This window comes from Hemiscyllium ocellatum, chromosome 1 (genome assembly GCF_020745735.1).
Source record: "Hemiscyllium ocellatum isolate sHemOce1 chromosome 1, sHemOce1.pat.X.cur, whole genome shotgun sequence".
Classification (NCBI taxonomy): Eukaryota; Metazoa; Chordata; class Chondrichthyes; order Orectolobiformes; family Hemiscylliidae; genus Hemiscyllium; species Hemiscyllium ocellatum.
Window position 1 is genome coordinate 98,185,012 of NC_083401.1, and position 25,177 is coordinate 98,210,188.

The 25,177-nt window shown below is 42.7% G+C and overlaps 1 protein-coding gene across 4 annotated transcripts in view; it reads left to right on the forward strand.

Annotated features, from left to right (window-relative positions):
• Positions 1-233: 233 nt before the first annotated feature.
• Positions 234-25,177, forward strand: part of tec (tec protein tyrosine kinase) — a 162,230-nt gene continuing 137,286 nt past the window's right edge. For 2 of the 4 annotated variants that reach the window (XM_060824401.1, XM_060824420.1), the window contains exons 1-2: positions 234-462; positions 6,771-6,962. In XM_060824401.1, coding sequence (XP_060680384.1) covers positions 6,801-6,962 — 162 coding nt within the window. In that variant the 5' untranslated portion in view covers positions 234-462; positions 6,771-6,800. Of the gene's footprint in view, positions 463-707; positions 734-4,283; positions 4,365-6,770; positions 6,963-25,177 lie in introns of those variants that run through there. The other 2 variants (XM_060824412.1, XM_060824405.1) reach the window with 2 other exon arrangements.

Consider the following 25,177-nt stretch of genomic DNA (forward strand, 5'->3'; position numbering starts at 1 on the left):
GATATAATCAGTTCTACATAGAGAATTATAACCAACACAGTATATTCTTGCGATCCGCTTCCTTTTACGCAATAACTTTAAGATTTTCTTTGAAATCAGAATTTCCAGAGGGAACTGAACTGTTGAATTTCTGCTTTTTTTTCTCTCTCTTTCTGCAGAGCCTTCCAAGAACTGTCTGTCCCAGGGTGCTCTGCCGGGTTGCGCATGTTTTGTCGCTTTGTGGTGTTTGCCGAAACTGTCGAAGTGTGCAGGAGGCTGGGGGTGTTGAACCGTTCGGTTGGAGTGCACCCAGAAAGCGGATTAGTGGCAAGTGCTGTGAGGAGAGGCAGGAGGAGTGACTGCTGCGGCTGCGGGAGGTGGCGGTCAGGCAGGTGAAGGGAGCGCGCGAGCAGCCGAACCCCCAGACACCTGGGCAGCGCGAGGGCTGATTGTCCCCGGGAGACAAGTGTGTTTGTGGACATGGTGAGTCTGCGCCAAGCGCTCTGACTCAGCTCCCAGCTCAAGGTTTTGGTTCAGCAAACCTCGATAAGGGAAAGAACTCGCTCTCTTTGTTTTTATTTTAAAGTTAACATATATATGTCTGTAGGAGAGTTGTTTTGAAGTTGGTTGGGCACTGAAAACAGATTATGAAGGGAGGATTAGTGCGTGTACTGCAATGCAGGAAGTGAACATTTATATTTTCTGTTCCATACTCACTTTGCGAATTGACCCCTTTGTTGCGTTAGAATTATCGGTGAGTTGTATTTTTCCCTGGCCGATTTGAGTTTGTTTTAAAGGCTACAAAGTTTTCGAGCGGAGCTACCTCTTTCCTTCCCCCCCCCCCCCCCGCCTTCGCAGGGATCGTTTTATCAATGTTAGCTATGAACTGATAAGAGGGAGCAGCGTTTGGGGAGAGAGAACCACCTAATTTGTTTATTTCTGTAACGAAACAACCGTTTTCTAAATGGTGCTTTTTTTGATATGCCGAAGAGAGAAAATGTGAAAGGCATAGAAAATGCTTAAATAAAATGTGATTTCTACGATCAGCAACATTTCAAGAGAATGGAAAGACAACAGAGCAGCGAATGCGGTGTAAACGACAGTCACCCAAATTCTTATACATATTCTGTAATCATCAGGGCTTGCAGGCAGTACCGGCATATTCGCTATTTGCTACATTTGCGGGTAGCTTCTGTCTCGTCACTTTTCATTCTGTATTTAAGTACTTGTGTTTAAGTTAGTATTGCTACTCAAGATACTATTTATCCAGAGTTTTATTTTGGTTGCTAGAGTAGATTTTAAAAAAATCTTGCTAAATATAGAAAAAGTTGCTTTCAAATAAAAAAGAACTTTATACATTTCCCTACATTTTAGAACATGCTTTTGCAAATTGAATGACTTCAAATAATGCTGAGCTGGGATGTAGTCAGTTACCATCTAAGGAGAACAAATGAGCAAGTTTGATATTAAAAAAGGCATGAATAAGAATTTATGTTGCATCTCTCAGGTATCTCGAAATGAGTTACTTAGAGTTGTCAAATACAGCAGCCATTTTACACACTCCCTGTCCCACAAACAGTAGAATAAAAGTTTACCAACACAAAGATTTTTTGACCATCTTGCTTCTGCTAGATTTTTGATGGGATACATTGCACTTTATTCTGCTTTAAATATTTTTCCGGTTTTCTCTTGAGTAATGCTTTCAGTTTTGACCATTGTCTATGCCCTGGATATAAATATTTAAATGCAGAATTTGCACAGGGTTATTAGAGCTATGTGGTTGTTATTTAGATCACACCAACTAACCTGATTACTGTTCTGTTAACCAGTAATACGGGAGTTTCTGTTTTGATTTTCAAAAGGAATGCTTTTTTTGGTCATTCTATGATTTTAAGCTAATAGATATTCCTATTTATTAAATTAGAGTTCCAAATTAAAACAAGTCCTTTAAATTGGCATCAAATTCAGTACATAATATCCTTAAATATGACTTAGCAGACGTTTTGTATAAATACATCATTATTGTCTGGATAAATATTAAACTGAGGAGGAAACAAACGGTCATGTAGCAATGCAATATGCAGAAAAGAGTAGAGGAGTTATCTCAGTGCTGTGTCCAATGTGATGTATCAAAAAAAATTCAACCTTGAGTTTAACATTTTCAAGTTTTCTTTGTTTTCAAGTTGCAAATTGCTTTGCTCTTCTAAGTCTGTAACCACTTGAGACCTCTGCTTTCCACCAAAATTGGCTTTTTAAAAAATTTGGTTGCCATTCCTTCACTTGTTTCAGCTCGAAGTTGCAGAATTCTTGCTCTCAAGCTTACAGGATGTTCCCTGAGGCCTTCCTTAAAACCTACCTGTTTCAATCTTAAGATTTCTTATGTGCCTCAGTATCAAACTGTGGTTAGGATGCCTGTCTCAAGATGTTCACTCTTTCAGAGGTGGTATTGACATACTTTTCTATCATTCACACATGCAACATGGGTGTCACTGGCTGGATCAGCGTTTATTGCCTGCCTGTGAGAAGGTGGTAGTGGGCTGCCTTCTTAAACCACTGCAGTCCATGTGCTGTAAGTAGACCCTGAAAGAAGGAATTTCCAGGATTTTGACCTTGCAATAATGAAGGAATGGTGATATATTTCCAAGTCCAGATGGTGGATTTGGAGGGGAACTTGCAAGTGGTGGTGTTCTCTTGTGTCTGCTGGGCTTGTCCTTCTCTATGGAAGTGGTGGTGGGTTTGGAAGGTGTAGTCTCAGGGCATTTGGCAGATTTCTGAAATAGTGGTTAATTATCTGGTTAAATATGTCACTAATATTTGTGTACCTTTTAAAATGCACAAATTGTTTGGGCAATTGTACCTAAAGACCAAAATTTATTTTCCTGTCAAATGATTTGTGATGCCTTTTTTGTGAAAGGTAGTTAAGAAAGGAAAGAAAGAATTTTTTTTGATGGAGTGCCTGAATCTATGGATAGAATTGTAATGTGAGCTAATCAATTTTTAAAAAATTAATTCTTTACTCTTGTACAAATATTTATCAATAAAACACCACATATATTGGTCTTTCAATGCAATGTAATTAGGTATCATTAGCTTTCCTTGTCAGATATCACTTCTTCCCCTTCCAATCTGAGCAAATTCCATTGACTCAAACACCTTTTCTTAAATAGATTTTACTAATAAATAAAAGTGAAAGATTTGTTGAATATAACTGGTTTTCACAATGGGAATACAAATGCTATTCAGTACATTGTTTAATGAATTCATGCTTATGCTGTATGTTGAAAATAATTGAGTGGAGATGTAATAGACTTTTAAAAATTATTGTTTCTACGTTCCTCTCGTCATGCTGTGTAATAATTCTTGGCTGTTTGTGGTTTCAGTCTGTGACCATTTTGCATAGTGAAGGTCATGGAAAATGTAACATTACTGGATGGATTATTTGGATTTGACCCAGCAATGGCAAACGAATGATAATGTAGCTTCAAGTCAGGATCAGTTGTTGGAGGGGAACTAATAGGAGCTGGTGTTCCTGTTTATCTTCAGTTCTTGTCATTTTAGATGTCAAGGGTTTGGATGTTGCAGTTGAAAGAGACTTGATGAGTTGCTGCATTGCATTTAGTTGATGGGACACAGTGCTGCGAGCCGTGACTGGAGAAATTGAGTTTGAAGTTGGTGGATGGGGTGCTCATCAAGAGCACTACATTGTTGAGTGCTATAAGTGGAGTTTTACTATTCATACAAGTGGAGAGTATTCCATTATACTACTGATTTGTGCTTTGTAGATTGTGGGCAGATGAGAACCAGGAGGTGACTTCCTTGGTGCAGTATTCCAACCTCCTGAATGCTGTCCCAAGTCTTGCTGGACATGGACTGCTTCAATACCTGTGGAGTTCCAAATAATGTTGGTGCATTTTCTAGTTCTGAGCTTATGAAAGACAGATCATTGGTGAAAACATTTGTTGGGTCTAGAGCACTACACTCTATTGATGTCCCAGTGCTAATGAAAAGCTCTAACAACTGCATCCTCTTCCTTTGTGTTCCAACTGACCCCAACCACTTTCTGTCTGATTCCCATAACCTGAATTTTGGCGAGGCTTCTTGATGCCACTGTAGTCAAAACCTAATCAGCAGGAGGTGGCAGAGGCATATGTGATGGATTGAGTGGAGGTAACCTGACCGGAAGCAGTATTGGGAACTGCCTGTATTGGCTTCTGCTCTGGTGCTTGATAGCACTCGCCACTTGGAAGTGATTTAGTGTGGGATAGTGCCTTTTGTGGATCTTATTACCCAGGTTAATTGGGGGCAGATAGCCCCCCACCCCACAGTGCAGAAGAACATTGCTGAAGGTTTGGCCAAAGCTGTTTCTATGGATTCATGTTATCGTTGTGAGTAGATCTGAGCAAACTGAAAAATTGTGCCATTTTCGTGAAGACTGCGCCCTTGGAACCTGGATGTTTGGGATCTGCTATTCAGTGTGGAATAGTGGCTAATTCTTAAAGAAATTGCATTGGAATTCTACCTGTCGTAGTTAAGAGTTTTGAAGACTTTGGCTGAAGTTAGTGGCATATGATATGTTTTTGGATATGTCTGTAAGGTCACACTTTCTTGTATCTGGTACACTTTATATTGACTACAATTTGTATGTTAATTGTCTTTATTTACTTTTGTTTTGTCGATAGTATTATAATCCTGATGAGAAAATCATTCAAATGTTGTCTATTTTTCTACCCAGAAGTGTTATCTCACACAACTGAATGCCTTCCTAACATCAAATTCACCCTATGTATTGCTTAGTTTTATCAAAGGCATGTTGCTTACACTGCTGGGCATGCAAGTAGTTTTGTGTGGTAGCATCACGACATTGACACTTCATTGTGGTGGTTCTGCATTGGATGTGCCTTCCTTACTGTTCATTGAACTAGGGTTGATCCCTGTCCCTTTACAGTAATGGTTGAGTAGGGAATATGTCAGGCCATGAGTGGCTAAACACTATTGCTACTTGCCTAAGACCTAGCGGAACAGGTGTGGACATAGAGTCATATAGCCCAGAAACAGACCCTTCAGTCCAACTCGTTCAAGCTGACCGGACATCCCAATCTGACCTAGTCCCTCTAAACTTTTCCTGTTCATCTATCCATCCCGATAGCTTTTAAATGTTGGAATTGTATCTCTGGCAGTTTGTTCCATACACTCGCCACCTTTTGCATGAAAAGGTTACCCCTCAGATCCTTTTCAAATCTTTCCACTCTCACCTTAAACCAAAGTCCACTAATTTTGCACACCCCACCCTGTGGAAAAAAGACCTTGGCTATTCATCTGATCTATGCCCTTCATGATTTTATAAATCTCCATAAGTTCTGACCCTCCCAGGATAAGAAGTCCCAGCCTATTCAGCCTTTCCCTATAACTCAAACCCTCCAGTCCCAGCAACATCCTTGTAAATCTTTTCAATGCCTTTCTCGAGTTTAACAACATTTTATTTTATAGAAGAGTGACCAGAATTGTACACAGTATTTTAAAAGTGGCGTCACCAATGTCCTGCACAGGTGCAACATGACTCTTCAGGATTTGGTCAGCTAGATGGTAATGATGCTGCCAAACTATTTTTGGTGATGAACATTGAAATCCATGAACCAGAGTATACTCTGTGCCCGTTGCCACCGTTATTGTGTTGACCTGATGTCATGAGACTTTGAGGGGCCCAGAGGATATTGAGGACTCAGAGCAAACCCTTCTGACTGTTTGCCATTGTATCACTGCCACTTGTGGTGTGTCTGACTTGCTGATGGGACTGAACATATCCACAAATGGTTGTGGAGTGCCTGGAGCATTGTCTGTAAGTAATGATTCTGTGAGTATGACAGTGTCAGGCCTTGCTTGAGTTGTTTGTAGGATCTCCCAGTTTTGACACGTGTGCCAGATGCTAATATTGAGAACATTGCAAGGTTAATAAGGTTGTGTATGCTGTTGTCATTTCCAATCTTGGTTGAGCAAAGTGATCCACCTGGTGTAATTCGTTTTAAGGTCAAGGCCAAATTGTTCTTAATGTGAGTGTCTTATTTGTTTCAGACAGTTACCAGGGAAGAGGTTAGAATCAGTACCAGGGATTAGATTTGGTTGTGATTATTTATCATCTTTTGCCCTTTGCTTAAGTCATAACTTTGGCAAGACATGCATTATAACCTCCTTGCATTGCCATTGAGTTTGTTGTAATATATCAACGAATAAAAATTCTGTAGCATTATGGACCATGATGAGATATTTTCTCCATGAAATTCTTTGTCCTGCTGTTCAATATGTCAGCTTATTTACTGCAACACTGCAAAGGTGACAAGTAATAAAACGAAAAAAAAATTGAGTGGGTACTGGAAACCTGAAACCAAATAGAAATGGTTTTGTCAATTCATCGACTTGAAATGTTGTTACAACATCTGTGAACCGAGAATCTGTCTCACCTCCATTTTCTGTTTTTATTTCAGAAGACTTATTTATGTTTGTAAGTTTGTAAAGTATTAATGCATGTTAAATTATACCTTTTTATTGTTTAAGACAATTAAGTATGACATAATGGTTTTTGCAGTTATCGATTACATTTTAAATGGATTGAACCATCTTAAGGATGCTTTTCACTAGAAGAGCAGATTATCAACACATAAACAAGATTGCAAATGAAATTTTTTTGCATTAGTCATGGATCATGAGTAGCAAATCAACGTTAAAATAGTACTGGTTTGTTTTAGTTTAAATATGAAGACCCTGTAGTGAAAAGTTAATTTTAAAAATCATTTCAGGTGTAGTGGGCCCTTCTGCTCACTGGTGAGATGCAACAAGGATTTTGGGAAGAGATGAATGCAGATCCAATTCTTGAAGAGACCTTAATTAAAAGATCACAACAGAAGAAACGGACTTCTCCACTCAACTACAAAGAAAGATTGTTTGTTTTAACCAAATCAAGATTAACGTACTATGATGGTCGTCCTGAGGTGAGATTAGTTTTTAATTAGTTAGTGAAAGTTGTATACATTTGAAGAATGGCAGCAAATTGCATGGTGAAAACTTCTGGACCTCCCTGAGTTGAATGTTTGTTTTGGGAATTCACAAATTGAGGAAAGGGAAATTTCAGAGGACAGCTTGGTGCATTTCAGGATTTTTTTGATCATTTTCTACATATTAGTTTTGGAATAAAATAATTTCAGTCAAGGATGCTTTTTTAAAGCAAGTAGTTTTACATCCGTTTATCTTTAAAGCACTGAAATACAGGCTGATCAAAATCTGAACGAGGCAAGCATTACGTTTGTTTTTCCTTTGAACTGTAACAATTTGTCCACATGTTGCACATCAATTTTAAAATAGGTAGGTTATGAATAACTGAGCTTACAATGGATATTGCATTATCACTTTTATGTAAATTGAATAAAGCTTGGTGTCGGGTGTGTGTACAAAACAGTTTTAACTTACAACAGATGACAATTACATGCAAACTATTCTGTTTCCTTTCTGATAATGTCAACATTGTTCCTGAAGTGAAAAGAATTAGTTTGGTTAAAAAATCTGAATACTTATTTCCATCTGTTTATATGTGTTCATTTTAAGAATTTATTTGCTACACATTGTCTATTCACTTGCTTGTTATTTGTGTGACATAATTTTATTGGACTCAGGTGATTTGGTACATTTGGCTCAGTTTAGTCCATTTATCTAGATTGAACTGACATTATTCATTTCCTTAATTTAGCATTCAGGTATTTTGTAAATAATTATAGGGTTTTCAACTGCACAGCTTTAAATAAGTCTATTTTATATATTGGTAATTTTTGCTGCAAAGAACAACTTCTTAATTTCAGTTTCTGTTTCATTAGTTTGAAGCTTTCACCTTTTCCCCTCACAATATAAGTGGAAATGATGCTCTGGATTTTAAAAAAAAGCTTTTATACTTTTTATATCAGTTCTCAAATGTCTGTTAGGGCTGAAACATTTGCAGTTTTACAGGTCATTTTTCATAATTAAACCATTCACACTAGGATTGTTGTTTTGGCTCTTCTCCGCCTGTCTTACCAATTTGACTATAACCTATGGAAAAATTATTGTATATTAGCATAACTTTAAAATGTCTGTGAGGATTGTTGTGTTGGCTTCAAGGGGTAGGAGTGGATTGACTTGTTTTGTTTTTTTCCCTTTAGATTGCTGTGTGCAGACAATCAAATTTAACTATTTAGACATATTTGAAAAGCTATCTATGCTGACAATTGGACTATGTATTATCTAAAGTATTAATCCTGCTTTGGACAGATGATTACTCATTGGAAGGATCCATAATTTCAACCTAGGTTGAATGCAAAATACACAGGAATCCCCAAAGATCCTGGCATGAGATATGGGACATTTAACATTGGATCTCAATCAAATTTGATAGCTTTCATTCAGAATCAATCCGTGAGCCTGTGCACAGGATCTTTGACATTGCCTCCACCAGTCTAACCTGATTCAATCTAAACCTGCTACATTCCATTCTCTCAGGTCTGACTATAACTTTGTTATAAATGTGCTAAGGGTAGTGTTGTTGTCATTTGACATGTCAGCCTCTGACTTGCAAAGGCTGAGCATCAACTCCCTAGGACACTTCCTTCCATCTTCCCTTGGACTGTGACCGCATAATTGAACATAAATCTGTTATTTCTCAGACTATCATTGACCTCATCTCCTGTGGAGGTCTCCCCTCCACAGCTTCCCACCTTGTAGTTCTCCACCCTCAAAGAGCTCGCGTCCACCTCCTTCCCAAAATTCATAAGTGGACTCCCTGGCGTAACCCATTGTTTCAGCCTGTTTCTACCCAACTTATTTCTTCTGATCTTGACTCTTATTTTCCCATCTTTGCTCAGTCTCTCCCACATATTTTCATGATTTTATGAAAGACATAAAAGATGCTTTATGTCTTTTCCTAAATAGAGGGCTGAGGGCTTACCCAGGTCTCACTTTCTGGTGCATCAGTGACATCATTGCAGCTGCTTCCTGTTCTTGTTCAGAATTGGAAAAAAATCAGCAGTTTTACATTACTTACAATGTGGAAACAGGCCCTTCGGCCCAACAAGTCCACACCGACCCGCCAAAGCGCAACCCACCCATACCCCTACATTTACCCCTTACCTAACACTATGGGCAATTTAGCATGGCCAATTCACCTGACCCGCACATCTTTGGACTGTGGGAGGAAACCAGAGCACCCGGAGGAAACCCACGCAGACACGGGGAGAACGTTTGTTTTCAATTCCATCCTGCTTTCTGCTTTATCTGATTTATATTAAACTCTTCCTTTTCCTGACTTCACTGTCCCCATTTATGGGAATAGACTGTCCACCAGTACTCACTACAAACCCACTGACAGGATATGTTTCCTCACACCCTGCTTTTTTGCCAGGATTCAATTCCATTTGCCCAGTATCTTGATCTTTGTTCCATCTTTTGTGATGATGCCTCTGACGTATCCTACCTGTTCTTCAGCCAAGGATTCCACTCCTCCATGGTTGACAAGAACCATCTCCCACAATCTGTCCACATTTCATCTCCTCCTTATTGGAAAAACAATAGGCTTCCTCTTGTCCTCACTTTCCACCCACCAGTCTCCACATTCTCCACCATCTTTGTCCTTTCCAACAGGGCACAAGTACAAACCATATCTTCCCCTCCACTTTCAGCATTTCATAGGAATCATTCCCTCCGTGACACCTTGGTCCACTCCATCTCTTCGAACACCTCTTCACCCCACCATAGCATATTCCCTTACAATTTAAAAATAACACTCACTTTCTCCGTCCTCCTTGTTCAAGGCACCAAATACTACTACTGGGTGAAGCAGTATTTTGCTTGTACTCTATTTCTTTCAATCTAATAATGCCAGATCGCTGCTCACAATGTGGTCTTCCTTACATTGGTGATAGTGCATGTAAGCTGGATAACTGTTACAGAGTACCTCTGCACTGCATGTCAAAATAACCCTGATTTTCCAGTTGCTTGTCATTTCATTAAACCCCCTCGCTCACATACTGACATTTTTGTCCTGGGCCGGCTCCAGTACTGCATTGAAATTCAACACAAGCTGACGGAACAACTCGTCATTTTTCACTTTGGTACTTTACAGCCTCTAGACTTCCACAGTTTCAGAGAATGACAAATGTCATCTGTTTTTATTACTCCACCCCCTGGTTTCACACCGTGTCTCATTTCTGCTCTGAAAATAGTAGACTCATCCTTCATGCTCGTATCATTTGCACCATTTCCAAATCTCTCTCACTCCTTTACTATCGTGAGCAGTTTCTTGTCTTTTGATCTGGGCACCTTCACCACTTACTCGACTAGCTTCTCTTCCCCCTCTGTTTTCTAGCTTCTTTCAGTTATGATGAAGAGTTTTTACAGACATTGAACATGAATTCTGTTTATCTGACTTTAGCTGCTGCCAGAACTGTTGCTTTTCTCTGGCACCTTGTATTTCTATTTTAGATTTCCAGCATTTGCAGTATATCATATTTGTACTTTGGAAGTTTATAGTCACTACATTGACGGTCTGTCTCTGTAAACATTTTCTTTAAGACCCTTGGATGCAGGCCATCAGATTGAGGAGATTTATTCCCATTTTTTCTGTATTGCCATTTTTTCTATATTTTCTATAAAATTCTTTCCCTGTATGTCTCAATTTTTCCAATATAATAAAGATACATACAAAGTCTCCCTTTTGTGACAACGTATTATTTTCTTTACTAATCAACCTGTTCAGAGATGGTATTGTGCACCTCTAGAGCATGTGGGACTTGAACCCAGATCACTTGGTCCACAGGTACGGACATTACGACTGTGCCGCCAGAGGGCTGTTTGTTTAAAGTCTCTGCTGTTCCTTGTTGCCATATTCTCATCCCATAATTGACCAGAGCACACTTTTCTGGATCAGTGGTGCTGGAAGAGGACAGCAATTCAGGCAGCATCCAAAGTGTAGCAAAATTGACGTTTCGGGCAAAAGCCCTTCATCAAGAATAAAGGCAGTGAGCCTGAAGCGTGGAGAGATAGGTGAGAGGAGGGTGGGGGTGGGGAGAAAGTAGCATAGAGTACAATGGGTGAGTGGGAGAGGGGATGAAGGTGATAGGTCAGGGAGGAGAGGGTGGAGTGGTTAGGTGGAAAAGGAGGTAGGCAGGTAGGACAAGTCCGGACAAGTCATGAGGACAGTGCTGAGCTGGAAGCTTGGAACTAGGGTGAGGTGGAGGAAGGGGAAATGAGGAAACTGTTGAAGTCCACACATTGATGCCCTGGGGTTGAAGTGTTCCGAGGCGGAAGATGAGGCGTTCTTCCTCCAGGTGTCTGGTGGTGAGGGAGCGGCTGTGAAGGAGGCCTAAGACCTCCATGTCCTCGGCAGAGTGGGAGGGGGAGTTGAAATGTTGGGCCACGGGGCGGTGTGGTTGATTGGTGCGGGTGTCCCGGAGATGTTCCCTAAAGCGTTCTGGTAGGAGGCGCCCAGTCTCCCCAGTGTAGAGGAGACCGCATTGGGAGCAACGGATACAATAAATGATATTAGTGGATGTGCAGGTAAAACTTTGATGGCTGTGGAAGGCTTCTTTAGGGCCTTGGATAGAGGTGAGGGAGGAGGTGTGGGCACAGGGTTCACAGTTCCTGTGGTGGCAGGGGAAAGTGCCAGGTTCTTTTTTCGTTGCTCCCGATATGGTCTCCACATTGGGGAGACTGGGCGCCTCCTAGCAGAGCTCTTTAGGGAACCCGCACCAATCAACCACACCGCCCCGTGGCCCAACATTTCAGCTCTCCCTCTCACTCTGCTGAGGACATGGAGGTCCTGGGCCTCCTTCACTACCGCTCCCTCACCACCAGACGCCTGGAGGAAGAACGCACATCTTCCGCCTCGGAACACTTCAACCCCAGGGCATCAATGTGGACTTCAACAGTTTCCTCATTTCCCCTTCCCCCACCTCACCCTAGTTCCAAACTTCCAGCTCAGCACTGTCCCCATGACTTGTCCGGATTGTCCTACCTGCCTACCTCCTTTTCCACCTATTCACTCCACCTTCTCCTCCCTGACCTATCACCTTCATCCCTTCCCCCACTCACCCATTGTATTCTATGCTACTTTCTCCTCACCCCCACCCTCCTCTGGCTTATCTCTCCATGCTTCAGCTCACTGCCTTTATTCCTGATGAAGGGCTTTTGCCTGAAACGTCGATTTCGCTGCACTTTGGATGCTGCCTGAACTGCTGTGCCCCCAGCAGCACTGATCCAGAAAAGTGTGCTCTGGTCAATTATGGGATGAGAATATGGCAACAAGGAACAGCAGAGACTTTAAACAAACAGCCCTCTGGCGGCACAGTCGTAATGTCCGTATCTGTGGACCAAGTGATCTGGTATATACTGTCAACATCAGTATATACTGTCATACCTCACTATGGTACCATGCTATAAATAAAGCCCCACTATTCCCAGAGTCGTAACAAAAATGAACAATTATATAAACGTATGCAAAATTATGCAATTTGTCGTCATCAGCAGAAAGCAATCAGTTGGGTATTGTCATTTCATCTTCCTTTTCACTCGAATACATGTTAACATCAACTGATGTTAGGACATGTTATTATAAATTTGTTTTTTGCCAAATGTTTTCTGCAACTCACCACTGTTAATTGAATTTAATTGAGTGACTTATTGTCACTTGTACTTAATAAATAAATATAGTAAAAAGTGGAATATGTCACTATGTTCCGTCACCATTTTGAGCTACAGAATATATTAAGATAGATTAATATGTAACTAAAAGCAGAGTTCATCTTCCTCCTTTGTTGTGCTCTGCTCAACATGGGGATGTCTCCACAATGCTCTTTGGACATACCAAAGCCTCTGCATCACTATCCTTTCCAGGAGTCCTGCTCTGGGGCTGCCATTGCCATTACTGCATTCCAGGAATACCACATTGGGACTACTATGCTGTCTCCAAAGTTACCAATAATCCAGTTGATCCACCATACTACCAATTCTGGCTATCAAAGCTGAAGCCCAACATCCTAATTCCAATGCTGGTCACTTGTATTCCTTTTGAATCTAATCTATGAGATTGCTGCTCACGATATGGTCACCTTTACATTGGTGATATTGAATTTAAGCTGGATGACTGCTAAAGATAACCTCTGCATTGCATGTCAGATCCCACCTTTGCCAATCGCAGAAGCTGTTCTGCTGTCACTGCCATCTTCAATGCCAGTAGTGCTGCCACTGTCTTGAGTCCTGTGCTGTTGGGCTCACTGACATTGAAGTCACCACACTCTGGGCCTATATTTGCTGCCATCGTGAGCTCCCTAAGGGCTCACTCGCTCTCTTGCGCTGGGAATCACTTCCTCTCATCCAATTTTGTAAATTCAACTAGTTGCCTTCCTATTTCATTATTGAGTCCTGGAGAGATTTGCAGTCCAATGAACACCTTTAAATCAGAGGTCAAACATTTCTGTTTGAATCCAGGCAATGACATCCTTTGTTCTTTCTTTTAGATGCCTTTTTTAAACTGTTATTTGATAAACCACACTGCATATATTTTGTACACAAACTGAAAGTATCCCAGATCTCAAGCTCCAGGGAAAGAAAATGCATAAATGACACAAGATAGTGTTTAACAGCAAACTAATGAAAATAGATACACCAGACCATTGAGTTCAGAGACTACAGACACTCAAAAACTTTGCATCTGTTCACGTTCATAGAAAGGACTTATTACCTTGACCAAACACAAAGGTTGGTCTCGCTAGCTCCCCCCTGACAACTTTTGAACATTTTGCTTCCAATCTCAATATTTAACTTTGTTTATCCTTTACTTGTAGTGAGAGTGAGATATACAAATAGTTTTACATCCAATTATTTACATGTCAGAACCATCAGCAAACAGTACACAGTCATGATGTGGAGTTTACCTCAGCACGTGTTGGTTGTGATACATTCCTGCTTCTTGAAGAATTCCTCTCTTAATTATCCATCACCTTGCTATGTTTTCAGGTGTGATAAAACAATGCAGTCCCCTGTCCTCCTCATATCTCGTGTGAACTCTTGTTCTGCCTTTCTCGATTCCAGCACTTGTTTTGTTAATTCTATGTAGGCCTAAAGAATTGGAAACCAAACTTTACCTTTCTTGTCTTTTACCATTCAGTTTCATCTCTACCATTCTCTTGGGGAGACATGGCTTGGTTCAAGAGCAATACTTGCCTGGCTGACATTATTTTGGCGATCTATTGTTTCTTTATTAATTGATTTATGCATATTAATTCCACATGAGCTTGAAGTACTGACATTTATTGCTGTTTCTTCTTTGTGTTTCTGTTCCTTTTTTTTCAACACTCTTTTTGTATGGTGTGTGGGTTCATGGGGTTAAAGTTAATTTTAATCATCCGGCCAGTTAACTTCTTTTGTTTTCCTGCTTTGAATTATGTGAAATAACCCTTCGGTCCTCAATCTAATTTCTTTTCTACCATGGTTATCTTTTCATTGCCTATTTCTTTTGTAGGATTAGCAGATTAGCAAGAGGGCAGATTTCAGCAGTCCAGTGCCACTCCCCACCCTCCAGGCATGGCTTGGACCCTGCTTGTGTCCTCCTATATAAGGAAATTCACCAGATCAAATTAGTCTATCTGTTTCAGTTAAGTCCTACTATGCAGATGATTACACTCAGACATCTTCTACCTTTCCTTCAAAGCCTAACTTGAAGTGACTTCCAGTTTGCTTAATCACCTAAGAGATTGTTCACCTTGGCTCTACATCAATCTATCCCTCGAGGTGGCCCGTGAGTTGAGGCACTTACCACTTTGCTACCTACCACCCTGTGATACTGCTCTCAAGGTTTGGATGTGACACGATAAGAGGACAACCAGTTGTCATTTATGCTCACTATGAATACAGGACAGTCACATAATCTGGTCTCTTTGTCCCGTCAGTGGTCCACGCTTCTCATACGCTGCTTGGAACAACAAATTGTTGGGCAAATGGCTAAATGAATCGCTTGACACCAAGGTCCATTTCTAGCATCAAAGAGTTTATTGTTTAACTCTGGTGGGGAGAAATCCCTGTAATGCCTGAGGGTTGTAGATAGTACACATTGCTGCTAAAGAGGATAAATGGTAGGGGAAGTGGATATTTTGAATATGGTCTGAGTCAAGCATGCTGCTTTGTCTTGGGTGGTGTCATGTTTCAACTGTGTTGGAGCTATATCCATCCAGGCAAGCGGGGACTATTCCATCACACACCTTGTGCTTTATAGATAGATGATGGACAGGTTTTGGAGTTAGGAGGCGAGTGACTTGCTGTTGGATTCCTAACCTCTCACCTGCTCTTGTATTTATATGACTTGTCCAGTTCAGTCTCTGGTAAATGGTAACCCTCAGGATGTTGGTAGTGGGGTTTCAGTGATATTAATAACGCTATTAAAAGTCGAGGGTGATGGTTAGCTTCTTTCATGTTTGAGATGATCATTGTCTAGGTACTTGTGTGCTGCAAATGTCACTTGCCACTTGTCAGTCCAAGCATCTATATTGTCAGGTATTTCTGCATTTAGACGTGAAGTTCTTCATAATCTGAGGAATCCAGGATGGTACTCAAGATTGCGTAAACATCCCTACTTCTAATCTTACAATGCAAGGAAAGGTATTGAAGCAGCTGAAGCTGTTTAGGCCTGAGAAACTTGAACTCCTGAGGTGTCCTTGCAATTGGATGACTGATCTTCAGCAACCACAGTCATCTTCCTTTGTGCCAGATAAGATTCCTGCCAGTGCCAAGTTATACCCCTGATTCCCATTGACGCCAGTTTTGCTGGGGCTCCATTGTGCCATGTAGGTCAAATGTGACTTGGATGTCAAGGGCAAGTCACTCTTGCCTCACCTCTTGTATTCAGCTCTTTTGTCTGTATTTGAACTGAGTCTGTAATGGGGTCAGGAGCTGAGTGGCACTGGTGGAAACTGAGCTAAATGTCAATGAGATTATTGCTAAGCAATATGCTACTTGATAACATTGTGGATGACACATTCCATCTCTTCACTAATGATTGGGAGCGGAATGATGAGGTGGTAATCAGCATTTTTGGAATTGTTCTGTCTTTGTGTCCAGGCGATACCTGGGACAATCTTGCACATCGTCAGATATGTGCTTTGTAGAAAATAAACTCTGAGTAGGGAAATGTATATCTGGACTTGTCATTTGTTTAGCAGTGGCAGCAAAGAATGGTTAGCTGGTCATGAATCAAAGATTGAAAGCTAAGTATTATTTGAACCAAAGAGTGATTTGGAGAAAATGTCAGAAAAATGAAAGAAACAAAATTCCAAGTTTTGGGGATTAATTATTCATTTCTGTTGAAAAGCATAGCCGGACAGGCAGCACCTGAGGAGCAGGAGAGTTGACATTTCGAGCACAAGCTCTTCATCATAGAGTCATAGAGATGTACAGATTGGAAACAGACCCTTCGGTCCAACCCATCCATGCCGACCAGATATCCCAACCCAATCTAGTCCCACCTGCCAGCACCCAGCCCATATCCCTCCAAACCCTTCCTATTCATATACTCATCCAGGTGTCTCTTAAATGTTGCAATTGTACCAGCCTCCTCCACTTCCTCTGGCAACTCATATCATACACGTACCATCCTCTGTGTGAAAAAGTTGCCCCTTAGGTCTCTTTTATTTCTCTCCCCTCTCACCCTAAACCTATGCTCTGTAGTTCTGGACTCCCCGACCCCAGGAAAAAGACTTTGTCTATTTACCGTATCCATGCCCCTCATAATTTTGTAAACCTCTATGAGGTCACCCCTCAGCCTCCTACGCTCCAGGGAAAACAGCCTCAGCCTGTTCAATCTCTCCCTATAGCTCAAATCCTCCAACCCTGGCAACATCCTTGTAAATCTTTTCTGAATCCTTTTAAGTTTCACAACATCTTTCCGATAGGAAGGAGACCAGAATTCACACAATATTCCAACAGTGGCCTAACCAATGTCCTGTTCAGCCGCAACATGACCTCCCAACTCCAGTACTCAATACTCTGACCAATAAAGGAAAGCATACCAAACTCCACCTTCATTCTCCTATCTACCTGCAACTCCATTTTCAAGGTGCTATGAACCTGCACACCGAGGTCTCTTTGTTTAGCAACACTCCCTAGGACCTTACCATTAAGTGTATAAGACCTGCTAAGATTTGCTTTCCCAAAATGCAGCACCTCACATTTATCTGAATTAAACTCCATCTGCCAATTCTGAGCCCATTGACCCATCTGGTCAAGATCCTGTTGTTATCGGAGGTAATCCTCTTCGCTGTCCACTACACCTCCAATTTTGGTGTCATCTGCAAACTTCCTAACTACCTCTTATGCTCACATTCAAATTCATTATGTAAATGACAAAAAGTAGAGGACCAACACCGATCCTTGTGGGACTCCAGTGGTCACAAGCCTCCAGTCTGAAAAACAACCCTCCTCTGCCACCCTCTGTCTTCTATTTTTGAGCCAGTTCTGTATCCACATGGCTAGTTCTCCCTGTATTCAGTGAGATCTAGCCTTTGCTAATCAGTCTCCCATGGGGAACCTTGTCGAACGCCTTACTGAAATCCATATAGATGACATCTATCCCTCTGCCTTCATCAATCCTCTTTGTTCCTTCTTCAAAAAATTCAATCAAGTTTGTGGGACATGATTTCCCACGCACAAAGCCATGTTGACTATCCCTAATCAGCCCTTGCCTTTCCAAATACATATACATCCTGTCCCTCGGGATTCTCTCCAACAACTTGCCCATCACTGACATCCCTGATAAAGGGCTTTTGCCCGAAACGTCGATTTCACTGCTCGTTGGATGCTGCCTGAACTGCTGTGCTCTTCCAGCATCACTGATGTCAGGCAGGAATGCTTGAAATGTCAACTCTCCAGCTCCTCAGATGCTGCCTGACCGCCTGTGCTTTTCCAGCACCACACTTCTTGACTCTGATCTTCAGCATCTGCAGTCCTCACTTTTTCCCTCTGTGCATTCTTTACTAAAGAAGAAACCGGTAGGATCTTGGCTCTTCTGTTATCATACGAAAGCAGGATAAACAGTTTGTTTTATTAAATTACTGAACTGTGCAAAACAAAATATCGAATTTAGTAGGACTTCTGGTTTTGATGGAAATGAAGTTTGAAGGTAAACACACACTTGTAGAACAAATGTCAGAAGCACGAAACAAAACTTCTTTGAAAAGCATTCCTTTCCAGCAGCATTCACGTGCAAATGACAGAAAGTGGAGGACACAATGTTAATGTGCTTGCGGAATATTTTAGATAGAGACAATTGTACGAAAGAAGAATTTTAACCAAGAATGGAGGATAGAAATGCTCTCATCAATTATAAGAAGTGAGTAGAATTTGGGGACTTAAATCAGTCAATGGTTGAGGTGTGATTCAATGTACTATTCTGCTATAAACTGTCTCAAATAGTACAATAGAGTTTTCTAAGCTAACTGCGAAACTGAAGATTTAGAACAAGATCAAATAATGTCGTGATTTGGATACTGTTCAAAAAGAGAGCATTGTATAAGTTGCAAGAAATTTCAGTCCTTTGATGCTATGTATTGGTGGCAGAATCTTTCAATTGTCCAGTATTGGACAGAGGATGTATGCCTTGTGTATGTAATAGACTGGCTGAAACACTACCTTGACACTCTGCATAATAAGTACTGGAACAAAGTTAATGAATTTGAGAGTTTCACAAGTTTAAAATTTGGGGATGATAATACTCAAGTCTTTTAAATACTCACCCAGATGCTGCTTAAGTGTTGTGAGTACTTTCCTCCATTACCCTCTGAGGCTATGCGTTCCATGTATCAACCACCTTCTGGTTGCAAAATTCTTTTAGATCTCTTGGAAAATACTTACCTTAAACTTGTGTCCTCTCGTCCTCGACTTGAATGGCTTGGGCACGATTCATATGATCTACTCTGTCTATGCCTCTCATAATTTTGTAATCTAGCGACCCTAATGAAGGAGCAGTGCTCCAAAAGCTTGTACTTCCAAATAAACCTTTTGGACTATAATCTGGTGTTGTGTGATGTTTAACTCTGTCCACCTCAGCCCAACACTGGCACTTCCACATCATGACTTTTTTAATTTTATCCAGACGACATCATTTGAAGAACCTTATAAAATATCCTTTCTCATGTCTGCAGTGATGGTTTCCTTTATCAATAATGCAATGTCCGACCTCTCTTGTCACACCTGAAATTTTCTACCTAGAATGTTGAGCTGCCAGTCTTGCTCTTCTTTGCTTCCGTGAGTGCAAAAGTATTGTATTCCATTGTGCTCTAAGTTCATTTGTCTTTCCAGACAGCTCCTTGCATTCAAATATGTACAGACTAGCTAACCGGAGCTACCATATACTTGATCATGAACATGTCCTTTTGGCCTATTGGACTATCTTAGTATTCTTTCTATATCTGTTTGGACTTTGCTCCTGAATTTACATCTCATCTGTGTCCCATTCCCCTGCCGAATTGGTTTAAAACCTCCTAGCAGGAATGTTGACCCATTCCAGTTCAGGTACAAGCCATTCAGCTTGTCCAGGTCTCATCACCTTAAAGGCTGTCTCAATAGTCCAAAAATCTAAAGCTCTCCCTCCTACAATATCCTAGCTTCCTAGTCCTATTCTCAACATAACAGAAATGTAGAGATTACAATCTTCATAGTGCTCCTCTTTAATCTACAATTAACACTCAATTCCTTAGCAGGACCGCATTTTATTTACCCATATCATTGGTGCTGATGTACCATGACTGCATAACTCCCCCTTCCCCACTTTATAATGTGCTTCAGCCGCTCTGAGACATTCCTGACCCTGGCACAAGCGAGGCAACATACCATTTCAGAGTCTTATTTGCTGGTACAGAACTGCCTGTCGGTTCATTTTACAATTGAGTTCCCTCTCAGCAAAGCTCTCCCAATCTTTCACATACTTTGGTGTGCAGTAGAGCCGACTCATCTTGACTGTTGCATCTTTCCCCTGACAGTGTCTCTCTGTCTCTGTCTCTCTCTCTCTCTCTCTCTGGCCCCTCCCACCACCCACCCAAACAGAATAGCTGTCTGAGAGAGGGATAGCAACAGGGATTCCTATTTCTCCTGCACATGCTTACCATGGTCACCAAATGCTTTTCTGCCTGCGTGGCCATTATTTGTGGTGTGGGAAGCTCACTAAACATGCTCTCCACATCGTCCTGCTGTTCTGCGCCACAGTGAGTCCATCTGCATTTCTAGCCACTCCATGTGGTCAAAAAGGAGCTGCAGCTGAAGCCACCACCTGTATTTGGAGTCAGTGTGGACACCAGATGTGTCCCTAATTTCCCACACGCTGCAGGAGGAGCATTTCATGAGGCTGAGTTCTTCCACATTGTGAACTTTACAAGCTACAAGCAATAAATTATTCAAATTACAAATTACTCAATCGTACCCATTACTCAGCAAGTCAGATATCTATTTCTCTTTTTATCCTCTCGCTCACTCATGCTCTCTTATTCCTGCAGCCTACCTTCCCCACCGTCTCAACAAAAACTCTGCAAAACTAAGGATGTTATCTGAGATAAAAACAATGACTGCAGATGCTGGAAACCAGATTCTGGATTAGTGGTGCTGGAAGAACACAGCAGTTCGGGCAGCATCCAAGGTGCAGCGAAATTGATGTTTTGGGCAAAAACCCTTCAGGAATAAAGGCAGTGAGCCTGAAGCGTGAAGAGATGAGCTAGAGGAGGGTGGGGTTGAGGAGAAAGTAGCATAGAGTACAATGGGTGAGTGAGGGAGAGGATGAAGGTGATAGGTTAGGGTGGAGTGGAGAGGTGGAAAAGGAGATAGGCAGGTAGGACAATCCGGACAAGTCATGGGGACAGTGCTCAGCTGGAAGTTTGGAACTAGAGTGAGGTGGGGGAAGGAGAAATGAGGAAACTGTTGAAGTCCACATTGATGCCCTGGGGTTGAAGTGTTCCGAGGCGGAAGATGAGGCGTTCTTCCTCCAGGCGTCTGGTGGTGAGGGAGCAGCGGTGAAGGAGGCCTAGGACCTGCATGTCCTTGGCAGAGTGGGAGGGGAAGTTGAAATGTTGGGCCACGGGGCGGTGTGGTTGATTGGTGCGGGTGTCCCGGAGATGTTCCCTAAAGCTCTCTGCTAGGAGGTGTCCAGTCTCCCCAATGTGGAGGAGACAGCATCGGGAGCAATGGATTCAATAAATGATATTAGTGGATATGCAAGTAAAACTTTGGATGTGGAAGGCTCCTTTAGGGCCTTTGGTAGAGGTGAGGGAGGAGGTGTGGGCACAGGTTTTACAGTTCCTGTGGGAAGTGCCAGGATGGGAGGGTGGGTTGTAGGGGGGGCGTGGACCTGACCAGGTAGTCACGGAGGGAATGGTCTTTGCGGAAGGTGGAAAGGGGTGGGGAGGGAAATATATCCCTGGTGGTGGGGTCTTTTTGGAGGTGGCGGAAATGTCGGCGGATGAGTTGGTTTATGCGAAGGTTTGTAGGGTGGAAGGTGAGCACCAGGGGCGTTTTGTCCTTGTTACCGTTGGAGGGTGGGGTCTGAGGACGGAGGTACGGGATGTGGACGAGATGCGTTGGAGGGCATCTTTAACCATGTGGGAAGGGAAATTGCGGTCTGTAAAGAAGGAGGCCATCTGGTGTGTTCTGTGGTGGAACTGGTGGTCCTTGGAGCAGATACGGGGGAGGCAGAGGAATTGGGAATACGGGATGGCATTTAAGCAAGAGGTAGGGTGGGAAGAGGTGTAATCCAGGTAGCTGTGGGTGTCGGTGGGTTTGTAAAAAATGTCAGTGTCAAGTCGGTCGTCATTAATGGAGATGGAGAGGTCCAGGAAAGGCGGGGGGGAGGTGTCAGAGATGGTCCAGGTAAATTTAAGGTCAGGATGGAATGTGTTGGTGAAGTTGATGAATTGCTCAACCTCCTCGCGGGAGCACGAGGTGGCGCCAATGCAGTCATCAATGTAGAGGAGGAAGAGGTGGGGAGTGGTGCCGGCATAATTACGGAACGTCAACTGTTCTATGTAGCCAACAAAGAGACAGGCATAGCTGGGGCCCATATGTGTGCCCATGGCTACCCCTTTGGTCTGGAGGAAGTGGGAGGATTCAAAGGAGAAATTGTTAAGGGTGAGGACCAGTTCGACCAAACGAATAAGTGTTGGTGGAAGGGTACTGTTGGGGACGTCTGGAGAGGAAAACATGGAGGGCTTGGAGGCCCTGGTCATGGCGATTGGAGGTGTAGAGGGATTGGATATCCATGGTGAAGATGAGCCGTTGGGGGCCGGGGAAACGGAAGTCTTGGAGGAGGTGGAGGGCATGGATGGTGTCTCGAACATATGTGGGGAGTTCCTGGACTAGGGGGATAGGACAGTGTTGAGGTAGGTAGAGATGAGTTCAGTGGGGCAGGAGCATGCTGAGACAATGAGTTGGCCAGGGTGGTCAGGCTTGTGGATCTTGGGAAGGAGATAGTCCGGGAACCCCGCACTGCCCGGTTCTATGAGGTTGGAAGCCGTGGGTGGGAGATCTCCTGAGGTGATGAGGTTCTGTGTGGTCTGGGAGATGATGGTTTGGTGATGGGGGGGGGGGGGGGTGGGGTCATGGCCGAGGGGGCAGTAGGAAGAGGTGTCCTCGAGTTGACGTTTGGCTTCAGCAGTGTAGAGGTCAGTGCGCCAGACTACCACTGTGCCCCCTTTATCCGCTGGCTTGATGGTGAGGTTGGGATTGGAGCAGAGGGATTGGAGGGCTGTGCGTTGTGAGGGTGAGAGGTTGGACTGGGGGAGGGGGGTAGACAGGTTGAGGCGATTAATGTCCCGGCAGCAGTTGGAAATGAAGAGGTTGAGGTCAGGTAATAGGCCAGCATGGGATGTCCAGGTGGATGCAGCGTGTTGGAGGTGGGCGAAGGGGTCCTCGGAAGATGGGCGGGAGTCCTGATTGTGAAAGTAAACTCGGAGGCAGAGGCGACAGAAGAATTGTTTGACGTCATGGCGTGTATTAAATTCATTGATGTGTGGACGGAGGGGGATGAAGGTGAGTCCTTTGCTGAGGACTGATCGTTCATCCTCAGTGAGGGGGAGATCTGGGGAGATGGTGAAAACTTGGCAGGGCTGGGAGCTGGGATCTGGTGTGGGTGTGGAGCTGGGAGTGGGGCGGAACCTGTAACTGGAGTGGGTGTGATGGTGGGGGGAAGGGGGCGGAGTCATGAGCAGGGGTAGTGTTCCCCTCAGGGGTTCTGGGGGGTGGGGATAGGGACAATGGGGTCTGTGGGGGGCGTGTCAGCATGATGCAGGTGAGTGGCGCTGGTGGGGGCGGAAGTGGTGGTGACCACGGTAGTAGGGGTGGCGAAAGTGATGTCACGTGTGATGCATGAGGAATTGTGAGGGGCGGAAGTGGTTGTGGGAGTGGCCATGATGAGGGCGGAAGTGATATCATCAATCAGCGTGGGGGTGGTAGCTGCATCAGCCACATGGCTAATGGCGTCTGAGTAGTTTCCAAGGCCAGGGGAATCTTCTGGAATGTTTGAGGAACGCTGGTTATGGAGGTGGGTAGATAAAAGTTTGTAGTACTTAGAGTTTTTGATGTTTGAGATGGAATTGAAATACTGTTTATTGAGAGTATGAATTCTCCTGAGGATGTAGTACAGAGTGGGTCCTTTGCAAAGCTCTCTCCCTCCTTGTATTACTTACTGTCTTGAAAGCAGCCAGTCCTCTTGCCTGCATCATCTTTTGAACCCTGACGTCAGCTGTAGAGCTGTACCTCTGGATTCAGTTGAGTTTGCTGCAATTCACTCCTCTCCCACTACTGCTCTGACTGAGCTCGATTCACTCCTCTCCTGCCCTGACTGATCTCGATCCGCTCCTCTCCTGCTCTGACTGAGCTTGATCCAGGCTCAAGTCCTCAGGTTTTTATTCGGCAGCTCCACTGCTGCCATTCATCTCCAGGTTTGCTCCACTCGGCTCCTCTCCTGCTGCTGCTGCTCCGACTGAGAACGACAGAGGCAATTTGTCCATTTGTCTCTAAAAGGTCAAAAAGCTTAGCTGAGGATGCAGGAGTAATCGATAAGTAATACAATAAACTAAGAGGGGAGACCAGTGTGAGATTTGTTTGAAATACTGTACTAAATGACACTGTCACATCCTATCCTTTGTATGCCATTAGCAAATGATTTCACCCATGTAGTGACTATGGAATTTAAAGCATGGGGTGAAGGAAAGGTCAATTTTCATTTTATAATTTTGTTGAATTGGCAAACTGAGTCAGTCACCACTAGCAATAATAATGATAATTAAAGATAAGAAAATAACCTTTTCCCCTTAATGGAGAGGTCAAAAACCAAGAGGTACAGTATTAAGGGAAGAAACAGGAGATTGTTTCCTGAAATTCTCTCAATCTTTCACCCAGAGTATTGTGGGTGTCTAGAAGTCTGCCTGAAAGTGAGGTCAGAGCACTTGATTAATAGGTAATGTTAGATATGTGGGTCCAGTTGATTCTAACTGCAAATGTGTTGCTGGTCAAAGCACAGCAGGCCAGGCAGCATCTCAGGAATAGAGAATTCGACGTTTCGAGCATAAGCCCTTCATCAGGAATTCCTGATGAAGGGCTTATGCTCGAAACGTCGAATTCTCTATTCCTGAGATGCTGCCTGGCCTGCTGTGCTTTGACCAGCAACACATTTGCAGCTGTGATCTCCAGCATCTGCAGACCTCATTTTTTACCAGTTGATTCTAAGACAAACTGACAAACTGCCATTTAAAATTTATGAATAGATGAAATACTAACATTAAAGTTAAATATGAGCATATATTATATCTTGCATACGGTGGGCCCTGGGGGAAATGCCTCTACAATTTGTTATCGAACATGCTAAAAATGATTTGGAAAATAATTGTAAGGATGTTATAAGACATCATATATTTTGTCCTTGGAACATCAATAAGAAATTAGAAGTAAAGCAGTTCAGAATAAGTTGAAAGATGTCAGGTTGAACTTGCCCAGTGCTGTGATCAGACTGTTGCACTCATACTCAAAGTATGAGTGCAAACTGGTCAAAGGATTAAGAATCAGATGTTTGTTCTTTTATAGATAACTATTGCCTTGATGAATATTGGACAATCTGGTGGTAAAATGTTACATATTTAAAGGTATTATTAATGATTTAATT